This window comes from Bos grunniens, chromosome 10 (genome assembly GCF_055505025.1).
Source record: "Bos grunniens cultivar Pamir isolate PY7600 chromosome 10, Bosgru_T2T1.0, whole genome shotgun sequence".
Lineage (NCBI taxonomy): Eukaryota > Metazoa > Chordata > Mammalia > Artiodactyla > Bovidae > Bos > Bos grunniens.
Genome location: NC_141174.1, coordinates 88,028,634 through 88,042,500, shown reverse-complemented (window position 1 = coordinate 88,042,500; position 13,867 = coordinate 88,028,634). Strand labels below are relative to the sequence as shown.

General features: G+C 38.9%; 1 protein-coding gene across 1 annotated transcript in view; it reads left to right on the top strand.

The window, feature by feature from the left end:
• The window catches only part of IQCH (IQ motif containing H), a 231,508-nt gene that overhangs the window by 115,747 nt on the left and 101,894 nt on the right, over positions 1–13,867 (top strand). Inside the window, 1 exon segment of the mRNA XM_086322857.1 lies at positions 10,797–10,880. Within this exon segment, the coding sequence (XP_086178983.1) occupies positions 10,797–10,880 (84 nt within the window).

Here is a 13,867-nt window from a genome sequence, read left to right as displayed (position 1 = left end):
ACAAAATATTTACCATGTATTTAAAAATCTATGGCTTGATGAGCATGAAGACAATTATACATTGCAGAGCCATTGCCTCTTTGAAAGGAGTTATGAGACATGACTTGCTGTTATATATTTTGGGAAGTACTCCCAGATGTAACAGAAAGTTTTAGCTATTTTTAACCAACAGGAGAGGTAGGATGTTGTTGATTAATTGTCCAAAGAAACAGACTGGCTTTGTAATTTTATAAGATGATGAAAAGAAAGTAATCCTTTCCAGGTTATATAGGCTCATCTCTTAATTGGATATTGCACATTTTTATCATTTTTATTAATGAAATATAATTATAACAGAATAATCTACTATGGTTCATAGCAGGAATAGAATACTAGGGTCTATTTTAAGTAAAATCTATCAGTCAAGCTAAGTAAGAACTGCAACAAAGAATCCTAATTCCTCTAGAAAAATCAGAGGTCTACATAAAACCTACAAACGAACTCTGCTTCCAGTTTCTTTGGCCAGGTTACTTCCTCCACTTTTAATTTAACCCCCGTGCTTCTTTATTACAGTGCGTCACTTGCTGCTACTCTTAAGCTCACTGGCATTTTAAAATATGTTAACATTAAATGAGATGTGCCGAGTGTGGGGTTCTGATACCATGAGCAGGTATATGAGGCTGCTGCCAACCAGTTAAACTCCCAGTGATGACCGTCCTCTGTCACTTCTCTTCCTCCTCTAAAATACAAATAGGGAATAATGTATTGAGGTGGGATTTCCCCTTTTCTCCATGTGGTCTTTTATTTCATTGCCTATTTAATGGCAAAAAGGAATGTATATAGTTCAGCCTCATTTTTTCCCATCTGTGCATTATTTCAGCAAATTATCCTTGAGGCTAACAGAATTCCTGGTCTCCAAGATACTCCAGTCCATAAAATTGTGGATCCTGTTACTTCAAGGCTCATGAAAATGTTTTTCTGTTGCTCTGTATTGTCACAAAAGCCTGAAGGATAGAGGTTCTAACTTTTATGCACAACTGCTATATCCCAAATGCTCATGAGACAGTTCCTTCCTAACCCCGCTCCTGTTTCACCAGAAGGTAAGAACTGTGCTCACTTTCATTTGTGATCAGGTTTGGGACCAGAGCCCAGAGGAGTATATCTCGAATCACATTTTTACTGTGCCTCTGAGCACATTGACCCTTTTCTACTTTCCCACTTCAAGCTGACAACTCAAAGACTCGATACATTTCTTCTGCTTTCACCTCAGGGCTGGGAAATCAGGACTTTCAGTCAAATCTTTGCAGCCTTCAAAGTGTATTTTGGCAAGAAGGATGGAATCCTCAGTTTAGTTATGATTCGGCCACACTAGATTTTTGAAACACATGTACTGCCAAGATCTTCCAGAGAGCAGTTCCCAGAAAATCCAGATCTTTGGGGATCAGGAATAAAGTATGCTTACAACTTTCAGATTTCTTTATAGCCCCAATTAAAATGAAAACATATTTCTGTTCATCCATGTTGTATTCATCCAAGTAACCCACATCAACATGCATTCACTGGTTAGATCAGGGTTGGCCCCATGACCTTGTAATATTAAATGGCCCATGTGGACTTGAGCTGTCTATCAGATGTTGTACCCTAAAATACAGAAACAGCATTCAGTTGGGTGTCAAGTGACATCAGTTCCTGGGCTCTGGATGAAATGATTAGTATTAGGATATGGTTCAAAGAAAGTCTTACTTACACTAAGATAAAATACATTTTTCATCTCCTTATCATAAAAAATAATAAGATTTTTGTTCAGTGGTCCTCAAATTTACACTTGTAAAGACCACTGAAGACCCTAGAGTGTTGGTTTATGTGGGTTATATCTGTCTATATCTACCACATTAGGAACGAAAACTGAGATACTTTAAAAACAGTTTATATTAAAATAGCAATAGTAAGCACATTACCAATGTTAACCTATGAAAACATATTTTTATTTTAAAAAGACCCTTTCTTTTCCAAAACAAACAAAAAAAATTTGGTGAGAAGAATGGCATTGGTTGACAAGTTTGCAAATCTCGTAATAGAAAGTAGTAGGATTCTCCTGTCTATTTCTGCATCCAGTCTGTTGCAATATACTGTTTTGGTTTAAGCATATGAAGAAAACCTGGCCTCACACAGATAAGTATTTGGAAAAGGGAGGAATACTTTTTATATTTTATAGCCTTTTCAGATAACTGTGTAGACTCTACTTTGATTTTATATCAAAACTCAACAGTGATTATTTTTAAGATTTACTTTCAATGTGGAATCTGAAATCAATGAACTTATATTTTGTGGCAGGATAATACTGAAAAGGGGAAATGTCATCTTAGTATTATTTTGAAAAGAGTTTTAACCTTCCAGGCCTCCTGTCCCCCAGGTCCCCAGACCACGCTTTGAGAATCACTAACTTTAGTTGGATACAGTGCTATGCCAGTCACTGACAAAAAGTTTGAATAAGAAAAAGTTTTCACTCTTGAGGGAAAGGCTTTCAGCACCGTACAGAATCCATTTGGCCAGTTTGGTTCGAGAATGTTTTCAAAACTCAGCAAAGATTTGAGTACCTCCTATGTTTCTTGTGTGTACCTCATCACAAATTTCTCTAATTTCCCTCTGAAGCCCCCCAAAACAGTTTTTTAACCTGTTTTTTGTTTGTTTTTGCTTTGTTTTTATTTTGGCTGCACTGGGTCTTTGTTGTGGGGCATGGGCTTTCTCTAGTTGCAGAGCTGAGACTTCTCAAGTTGCAGCATGTGGCTGAGTTGCCCTGCCGCATATAGGATCTTAGTTCCCTGACCAGGAATCAAACCTACATCCCCTGCAGTGGAAGGCAGATTCTTAACCACTGGACCTCCAGGGTAATCCCAACCCTCAGCTTTATTTTCATCAAATTGGCACTGGATGGACCATACACATAACCCAGACAGGCCTCCCTCTTGCTGAATCTTATCTCCTACCTCAGTATCCTGTGCTTTCACACTTGCACAAGTAAGTAAAATCAGGGTATAACCATAATGTCTAGATCACATTTCTCTAGATGACTGCAGGATGTTGATGTGCAATCATTTGTAAAGTATGTTCTGTGTTCCCTAAATTTTTATTATTAGATTCCAAAGTTTCGCTAATGTTTAACTTGTTATGAATTGGAACAATTCAAGATGATTTCTATAATAATGCCACCCTCACTCAGCTTGCATCTTATATGCTTTCTTGAGTGGAAGAGAAAGGGATAGAGTTAAAGCTACTGCTTTTGTAACCCTGCGAATGCCCTTTGGAGTGTGTGATGCATTTGAACATTGCCTGTGATGGGTTTCCAAATGGGAAAAAGGTTGAGAACCACTGCTCCAGTTCATCAGACTGAGACATGGGTGACTCCCACCTCAGGTCAGAATGACGGGATGAATGACAACTGTGTAGTAACTGGAAATTTGTTATTAACCCCTTCTCTGCCTTAGGTACAATTGTATGGTATAGGACTTGGAGACAAAATAAAGTAGGAGTCAACCACCGAGTAATAAGCAGGGTTCAAGAATACTTGATTTTACTGCAATAGTAGGGGCCTGTTACAAAGGCACCCACAGTCCCAAGGAGTCATGGCCTCTTAGCATGGCCTTGCTCATGTTCTTGGGTCTCTGCAGTTGCTGTAAAGGAAAAGTCAATCCTAGCAGGACTAGTTTACTGGGTTGCAAACAGGCAATTAGCATCATCTGATAGGAGTTTGTGTCGGGGTGAAGACAGGGATGGGAAAGAAGACGAGGGCAGAAATTAAGATGGAGAAATGATAGCCAGTAACCCTTAATGGGCATCCTTGGTTCCATAGAAGACCAAAAGTATGGTAGTTGGAAAACTTCAGAGGGACACATTCAGGTACCATTTTTCAATATGAAGCAGAGACAATAATATTTTGAGGAAAGATGGAATACTTTATCAAACTATGAATACATTGCAGGTGATGAGGATGGCATAAGGAAAGAATCTGTATTCCTCTCTATGGTTGTAAGGAAGAGAGTGTGTACCTTTATGCGAGTGCTGTTTTAGTCTATGCTGATAAGGACCTAGAGAAAGCTACAAATCCACTTACCATTCCTTGAGTTCCCCAGAAATTCTCCAGATCAGAGAACCCAACTTCATGAGTGTTGAAAGGAGAGGAGGGAGTGATGAAAACACAATAGAGAAAGGGCTAAGAACATATTCCCCAAAACATCAGCAACAAAAAAAATAAAAAATAAAAAAATAAAAAAAAATAAAATTTTATCAAAAAAAATAAATAAATAAAAGACAGATTCTTTGAGTAGGCTCTTCAGGCACATTTCCTTGGCTCATTTGATTGGGAGTATCACAACGTTCCTGTTCTGATGGAGCTTACAGTCTGGCTAACGGAGCCAGAGTGATGCAGGGGGAAGGAGTGATGTACCACAAACAAGTAAACAAGCTAGCAAATGAAAATGTAATGACAAAATGAGAAAAGTGGTGAAGACAGCGTGTGAGAGAATGATAGTAAGGGAAGACTGAGAACCTTCTTAGAAAAGGGAAGTCAGGTCTATCTGACAGCAATTAGGGTCGATCAGCTCCATAAGCTAGAAGAGCAGTATTTTGATAGCCCAAGTAATTTGTGCATGTTATAACAATGATTTCCCTACATTTAAGTAGAGCTCCTTTAGAGAATTTAAGTCTGGCTCAGCTGAGGTTAGGAAAAATAATAGTAACAACAATGATACTTATTGAGTGCTTATTCTGAGCTCTAATTAGGGATCTCAATCCCCCATCACCCATCTTTCAGTTAGAGGTGAAAGAGGAGTACACTGTCTGGAGAGTGTTCTTACTGGGAGTAAGGGAAAGTAGACAGTCATAATAGTTTTCTATTGCCCTCTGACCAGTCACCACAGCTTACTGGCTGTTGTTGTTGTTGTTCAGTCACTCAGTTGTGCTTGACTCTTTGTGACCCCATGGACTGCAGCCTGCCAGGATTCCCTGCCCTTCACTATTCTCCCAGCATTTGCTCAAACTCTTGTCCATTGAGTCGATGATGCCATCAACCATCTTATCCTCTGTCACCTGCTTCTCCTCCTACCCTCAATCTTTCCCAGCATCAGGGTCTTTTCCAATGAGTCGGCTCTTCACATCAGGTGGCCAAAGTATTGGAGCTTCGGCGTCAGCATCAGTCCTTCCAATGTATATTCAGGACTCCTTTCCTTTAGGTTTGACTGGTTTGATCTGCTTGTAGTCCAAGGGACTCTCAAGACTTCTCCAGCACCACAATTCAAAAGCATCAATTGTTTGGTGCTCAGCCCTCTTTATGGTCCAACTCTGACAACTGTGCATGACTATTGGAAAGCCATGGCCTTGACTATGTGGACCATTGTCAGCAAAGTGATGTCTCTCCTTTTTAATACACTGTATAGGTTTGTCATAGCTTTTCTTACAAGGAGCAACTGTCTTTGCATTTCATGACTGCAGTCACCATCTGCAGTGATTTTGGAGCCCAAGAAAATAAAATCTGTCACTCTCTCTACTTTTTTTTCATCTGTCTGCCATGAAGTGATGGGACCAGAAAAAGAAATGCAAAAAAAAGAAAAAGAAATGCAAAAAAGCAAAATGGCTGTCTGAGGAGGCCTTACGAGTAGCTGTGAAAAGAAGAGAAGTGAAAAGCAAAGGAGAAAAGGAAAGATATACCCATTTGAATACAGAGTTCCAAAGAATAGCAAGAAGAGATAAGAAAGCCCTCCTCAGGGATCAGTGCAAAGAAACAGAGGAAAACAATAGAATGGGAAAGACTAGAGATCTCTTCAAGAAAATTAGAAATACCAAGGGAACCGTTCATGCAAAGATGGGCTCAATAAAGGACAGAAATGGTATGGACCTAACAGAAGCAGAAGACATTAAGAAGAGGTGGCAAGAATACACAGAAGAAGTGTGCAAAAAAGATCTTCACGACCCAGATAATCACGATGGTGTGATCACTCACCTAGAGCCAGACATCCTGGAATGTGAAGTCAAGTGGGTCTTAGGAAGCATCACTATGAACGAAGCTAGTGGAGGTAATGGATTTTCAGTTGAGCTATTTCAAATCCTAAAAGATGATGCTGTGAAAGTGCTGCACGCAATATGCCAGCAAATTTGGAAAACTCAGGACTGGCCACAGGACTGGAAAAGGTCAGTTTTCATTCCAATCCCAAAGAAAGGCAATGCCAAAGAATGTTCAAACTACCACACGATAATACTTATCTCACACACTAGTGAAGTAATGCTCAAAATTCTCCAAGCCAGGCTTCAGCAATACATGAACCGTGAACTTCCAGATGTTCAAGCTGGTTTTAGAAAAGGCAGAGGAACCAGAGATCAAATTGCCAACATCCGCTGGATCATGGAAAAAGCAAGAGAGTTCCAGAAAAACATCTATTTCTGCTCTTTATTGACCATGCCAAAACCTTTGATTGTGTGCATCACAATAAACTATGGAAAATTCTGAAAGAGACAAGAATACCAGACCACCTGATCTGCCTCTTGAGAAGTCTGTATGCAGGTCAGGAAACAAGAGTTAGAACTGGACATGGAACAACAGACTGGTTCCAAATAGGAAAAAGAGTACATCAAGGCTGTATGCTGTCACCCTGCTTATTTAACTTATATGCAGAGTACATCATGAGAAACACTGGGCTGGATGAAGCACAAGCTGGAATCGAGGTTGCCGGGAGAAATATCAATAAGCTCAGAAATGCAGATGACACCACCCTTATGGCACAAAGTGAAGAAAAACTAAAGAGCCTCTTGATGAAAGTGAAAGAGGAGAGTGAAAAAGTTGGCTTAAAGCTCAACATTCAGAAAACTAAGATCATGGCATCTGGTCCCATCACTTCATGGGAAATAGATGGGGAAACAGTGGCAGACTTTATTTTGTGGGGCTCCAAAATCACTACAGATGGTGACTGCAGCCATGAAATTAAAAGATGCTTACTCCTTGGAAGAAAAGTTATGACCAACCTAGACAGCATATTAAAAAACAGAGATATTACTTTGTCAACAAAGGTCCATCTAGTCAAGGCTATGGTTTTTCCAGTGGTCATGTATGGATGTGAGAACTGGACTATAAAGAAAGCTGAGCGCCGAAGAATTGATGCTTTTGAACCATGATGTTGGAAAAGACTCTTGAGAGTCCCTTGGACTGCACGGAGATCCAACCAGTTCATCATAAAGGAAAGCAACCCTGAATATTCATTGGAAGGACTGATATTGAAGCTGAAACTCCAATACTTTGGCCACCTGATGCAAAGAGCTGACTCATTAGCTGACCCTAATGCTGGGAAAGATTGAAGGCAGGAGGAGAAGGGGACGACAGAGGATGAGATGGGTGGATGGCATCACCGACTCAAAGGCCATGAATTTGAGTAAACTCCAGGAGTTGGTGATTGATAGGGAGGCCTTGTATGCTGCAGTCCATGAGGTCGCAAAGAGTCAGACCCAACTGAGCAACTGAAGTGAACTGAACTGATGGGACCAGATCCCATGATCTTAGTTTTTAGAATGTTGAGTTTTAAGCCAGTTTTTTCACTCTGCTCTTTCAGCTTCATCAAGAGTCTCTTTAGTTCCTCTTCACTTTCTGCCATAAGGGTGGTGTCATCTGCACATCTGACGTTATTGATATTTCTCCCAGCAATCTTGATTCCAGCTTGTGCTTCATCCAGCCCAGCATTTCTCATGATGTACTCTGCATATAAGTTAAATAAGCAGGGTGACAATATACAGCCTTGACGTACTCCTTTCCCAATCTAGAACCAGTCCGTTTTTCCATGTCTGGTTCTAACTGTTGCTTCTTGACCTGTGTACAGGTTTCTCAAGAGGCAGGTAAGGTGGTCCGGTATTCCCATATTTTTAAGAATCTTTGACAGTTATTGTTTCCACAGTTTACTGGCTAAAACAATACAAATTTGTTGCTTCATAGTAATAATTCTGTAGTTCAGAAGTGTGAAAGGAGCTAAAATCAGGGTGTGTGCAGGGCTGCATTCCCTCAGAGGCTCTAGGGAAGGATGTTTTCTGACCCTTTCCAGCTTCTGGAAGCCACTCGCAATGTAATGGACAAGGAAAGGCCATGGCCCACTTCCTGCATCTTTAAAGCCAGCAACGTGGCTTCTCTGTGCCTTTCTTCTGTAGGCACCTCTGCTCTAACTCTGCTCTGCCACCTCCCTCTTCCACCGTTAAGGTCCTTGTGATGGCATTGGGTCCAGCCAAATAATCTGGGAGAATCTCCTTATTTTAAGGTCAGCTGATTAGAAATCTTTATTCCATTTGCAGCTTTATTTCCCCTTTGCCATGTAACCTAGCATATTCCCAGGTTCTGGGGATTAGCACGGGGACAGCTTTGGAGGCCATTATTCTGCCTGACATAGCAACTGAAAATAAAAGTGAGAAAACTGGCAAAAGCTCTTTGTCCCTCTGGCGTTCTCTCCTCACACTGGGAGTCTTGTCTTCTCTCTCACTTGACACAAGCACATTTGTCACAAGAGTTAAAGATGTGGTATCTGAACTATATAATAATTTGTAAGTGTATGTTACCTTGGAAAAGAGACAAGGGACTTACCCGAGTTTCCGTATCTGTAATGAAGAGGGTTGAAGTACAAGATTTCTCAAAACTTCTCTGGTGTTTCTAGTCGCACCTTTGACATATCCATGACTTCGTAGATTGTATTCCAAAGTATGATGTTTCATTGCCACTGGCCATGTCTCCTGAACTCCTCAGGCCCACAACATCCATGCTGACAGTTTCCTGGTTAAGTCACTATTGTATTTAATATATGCTGCCCACATCGATGAGGTCTTTTCACCCAGGTGTCAACGTGGGTACTTTGTGGATGTACAAAACCTAAGAAATCTGACTTTTAAAAAAATTGACTCCTAACTTCTGCTCTGCTGATGGAAGTGTGCCTTGCACTGTATCTTGCCCATGTGGAATGATCTGTTGCTGTGGCAGAATTTGTTTTTGCTGTTACAAGCTTTGGAAGTCCTAAAAGCTTGTAATTTTAAAATACCTTCTGTTTACACAGTAACTTACAGTTTACAAAATATCTTCCTATCAGTTGCTCCATATGATCCTCTGTAACAATGCCCTGAGATTGTTAATATACGGTTCTGTAATATGGGTGCATTTGTAGGGTTAACTGAGTAAGCATTTATCATAATCCTGCATGACACTCTATGTGCTCCTTGATCAGGGTAACAAAGGTACTGAGTAATTTGTTGGAAAACTGACCTCAAGTAATTGATCGAAACACGGACTTCCTCACATGCTGCATATGTGGCAAGAACATGATCAGACATCCTTTATATTTTAAATTGGACATCATTTTAATGAGCCATCTCACACTGCCTTTTATCTTTCTTTTGAAAGGAAATGCATTCGTAGAATGCTCTCAGGCACTTTTCTTAATCATACTTTATTCTCTAGGCATTTTCCTGCCTTCTTATAGTCTTGATAGATGATATTCACATCTTCTTAAACATTTATCTGAGTATAGACAGAATTATACATATGCAAAATCCCAAGAGTTACATTATTGCAACTGCACATCAAGGTAGCATTGTTTGTAGCTGTATGTATTAACTTTCATATGTGGAAGAGTTCCCCAAATTATTTTAGAAATTAATAATTTTTCAAAAATAATTCAAACAGCCCTCTTGTCTTTCTGCCTTTTTACTTCTTAAGCTCATCTGCATAAAGCTAAAGGGAGACTTTTAGATGAATTGTAAACTCATTTAATTTCCAGACGTTGTCTAGTGTTTAAACACTAACATCAAAGCAAAGAGCCAATTATCAGAGTTCATTTGATCTGAAGCCCTGTTGCCTGAATTGCTATAGTTTTCCTTATGCTGAAAAGGAAATCTGTCACATCTCGAAGATGTAGTATTTAAAACCACTTTATCTACAGCAGTTTAACTTGAAACATGTGTTTGGGCTCACTAACCACAAGGAGGCATTGAAGCATCTCTTCAAAATGTGAAAAGCAATTTTATTATTGTTTTAAAAGTTACACCTACAGTTGCTGAAATTTGTATAAACAATTATGCATATTTGTGAGTGCATGCCTTTTAAGTTCGTGTTTTGATCCACTTTTTAATTTTAACCCCTGAAGTAGCAGGAATTTTTCCTGCTGTAGAAGATTTTGGGACAATAATTCACATGTGTTTTCCTTCTGCCGTTCCAATGGACACAAAAGAAATGGTGGGGCTTTCATTAGTACTGACAAAGTACCTACATTAACCTCTATTGCCCTTTAAAGTTAAAGTCCTTTTGACTGTGTGAGCAGAAGCATATTTCTTTAGTATTTAGAGTTATTTAAATACATAGTTGCAACAGCAAGGGTTTTGTCTGAAATCGGAGTATCAGTTGAGAATGATTCCAGGACACACTTCAAAATGTCACATCAGATGCATGGGTTGAAAAGGCAAAATATTTTTAAAATCTGAGCATAATGTTCTTACGTGCTCTTTTAAACATTTGTGTTAAATTGCCAAAATTTCCCCATGTTTCTGTGATCCTGATTCCCAGCAGCTTTGCTGGTATTGAAAAATATGAACCTCTCTGTTGCAGAATATGCTGCCTAGCACATCTTCCAGAGTAGTGCTTAATCCCTTGAGGAGCAAGGACCTCGTTCTTAGGAGTTGGATTGTTTCTGCAAGATGCTTCAGAGACAATTCTTTTCTGGAAATGTGGACCATGACACTGAAATCCTCATGTGCCATTTTACCATAGTGACTTGCTCTTTCTGAATTTTGACATCTGGTTTGCCTTTTAGGTTATTCCCAGCCTGTGCGACAAAATATTGCCGATTTCAACACAGAGCAGAACACGCAGCTGGGGAGGCTGTGTGACATCTTAGGTATAGTAAAGACTTTTATACAAATGGCTCTTCAGGATGTTTATCAACGAATGTTGATTAAATGTTTTTGTTTTCACTCTACAAAGAAAAGGCTTGTAAAAGGCTTCTTTGAAAAGTACTTCTACTTGTAGGGCAATTGAATGTTTCATTTTAAAGAACATATTTATAATGAAGTCAACTTGAATAAACAAGTGACATTTTAACCAATATACTTGGGTAATTTTCTAATTCTCTTTGCTGCAGGATTGAATAAGGATTTCTCTCCTATAGCCCCAACTCTTCTTATTTTACTGAATCTGGCAGTGAAGAAAGTCAATGTTTTATATCTGTGTCAATATTGTCTATTATATTATGAGGAATGAGTGGAGGTATCAGAACTGCGGTTTTGTACATTCTGTTTTCATTATAAGAATAAGAGGGGAATGAATATAGATTTAAAAGAAGCTTCTATTTAAATATATTGGAGAAGGCAATGGCACCCCACTCCAGTACTCTTGCTTGGAAAATCCCATGGATGGAAGAGCCTGGTGGGCTGCAGTCCATGGGGTCACTAAGAGTCAGACATGACTGAGCGACTTCACTTTCACTTTTCACTTTCATGCATTGGAGAAGGAAACGGCAACCCACTCCAGTGTTCTTGCCTGGAGAATCCCAGGGATGGGGGAACCTGATGGGCTCCCGTCTATGGGGTCACACAGAGTTGGACACGACTGAAGCGACTTGGCAGTAGCAGCAGCAGTATCTAGCTATGAGACAACAGAAAGTGCCTAGTGAAGGGAATTCTTAGAAACACAGACCTTGAGTGATAGACACATTTTTGTAAAAGTCGAGTTCTAGTACTGGTTTGGTCAGTTTTAAATCAGACACCAACCTGGGGCCCAGAAAGAAGGATACAAGACTGTTATGGCTTTGTTTGACACTGCTTGAAATGAGGTTTAATGAATAAAGGTTTCAAAGCCTAAGCAATAATGTTGAATCAGTAGGGGAGATCCTGGCCAGAAATTCAGGGTTAAACAAAAAACTAGCCTTTTTTTTTTTTTTTTTTTACTAAGTTTCCAAGTAAGAACTTCTTAGTATTGCTAAAATATAATCGCTTTGGCCCTTATTTAAGCAAAACAAGGAAGAATTTTAAATTATCAATGACCAACTTAGCTGGCTCCCTGGAATGACACACTTTACATGATTCATATATATTTCAGCATCATTATTATTTTATAAATGCCATTTGGTAACAAAAATACATCAGTACTAGAAATTTACAGTGTCCTAAAATAATAATAGGGTAATTGCTTTAATCTATTATCTAGGCACTAATATTGTTTTTCAGCCTTACAAAAATTATTTTAATGACTTAAGATTGATTTGTTAGTGCTGAGCTATTTCAACTAAAAACCTGACTGGGTGGAAACCACTGAAGTGCAGCAGAGGGCAGGCTTTGCTCTAATTTATTTGATTAATTTTTTTCTTTAGCTTTTTATATACCCTTCTGTATATTTATAGCCCAAACCATCAGCAAAGAATTTCTTTACCAAGGAGTCTCTTTATTAGAGAAAACTTAAACATATTAGGCTTCTATTTTAAATAACTCAGTAATTCAGTCTATGTCTACCCGCAGTGGAAAAGTTTGCTAATATGAACCTTTCTGAGAAGTTAGAACCAAATGCCTTTTCTTTGTATACCATCTTCATGACATAACAATGCAATCCGAAAACCCCTTCAAGAGAAGTAATAAAAGTTTAGAGAGAAATGAGAAGATAGGAAAAGTCCTTGCTTGTGAAATAAAAATATAAAGAAACTAGGAAAATAAGTGGTAATTTGTGGAAGAATCAGTGATTTCATTTTTTAAATTCTGTTAATTCCTAGTAAAAGGTGTTGATTTTTCTGCTTATTCAGGGGGAACAAAGCTATTCTGATCACACATTAAGACTTGTTCAGATATTGGCTGTAAAGTCAGGGTATCAGGTGGGGAGACCTCAGTGGCTAATGTTTTCAACTTCTAGATGAGTTTAAGCAAGAGAGTGACTGATCCTGACTGTTGACTAGCAATCAAAACAATTTCATCTTCTCATTAATTCCTTTCCAAAATCACCAATTAATTTTGAATATTTGTCGATCCACAGTCAAACTGGATAATACTGGATATTACGGTTAGTGATATAACATTCCTTTGCCCAAAATGAGCAGGAAAGGTAAAATTAACAACATGATTTCTTATTATTTGTAACCCAGAAATTTCTTCCCAAGAAAAATTTAGTTTTCTTCTGCTATGGAATCTTTATTATTTTTGTTTGTTTTTGTGTCCTTTTTTTATACTTAAAAACCCCCACTAGTTTGGTTTTAAAAACTACTAGTGTGATAAGATACTAGACTTCTATTGAAAACACAAGATTTGTGATTACTAATTTGATCATTCAACAGTTGAATACAAGTTTTGTAACTGCTGTCTCCTCGGTTAATTTATTTTGAGGCTCATGTGGCAATGTGCTTTCGACATTAAGTAGGAGCCACTTAAGTATTTACATTTATGGAGCACTTACTCTGGGCCCACCTCTGGTCCAGCTCAGAAGACACTGCTTCTAGCCACAAAATGCTCTTTTCCAGAACAGATTTCTCCTGCATGCTGTGAATCTCACTATTGTGTATGACTTTCAACTTCCTGAATCTCTCCATTCTCCCAGATCCCTTTGGTCAACTCACAAATATTTATTGAGTGACTCCTGCACACTTGACATTATACCAGGGCATGGGGGATTTTTTTTAAAAGCATACACCTTACCTTTAAAGAGTCTGGAGAGCCAAGATCAAAGGATTTGGAACAACAAGATAGAACAGCAGAGGACACTACTTCATCGTGTTACGTCTTCAGGCACTGATGAAAAGGAGTGCAAGTGTGGAAGGCGAGGTGTAGAATCACTCTTAGCTGGCCTAGTCAGGGTGGACTTAGGGGCAGATTGGTGCATCTGTATTGTTAGTTGAGCACTTATTAC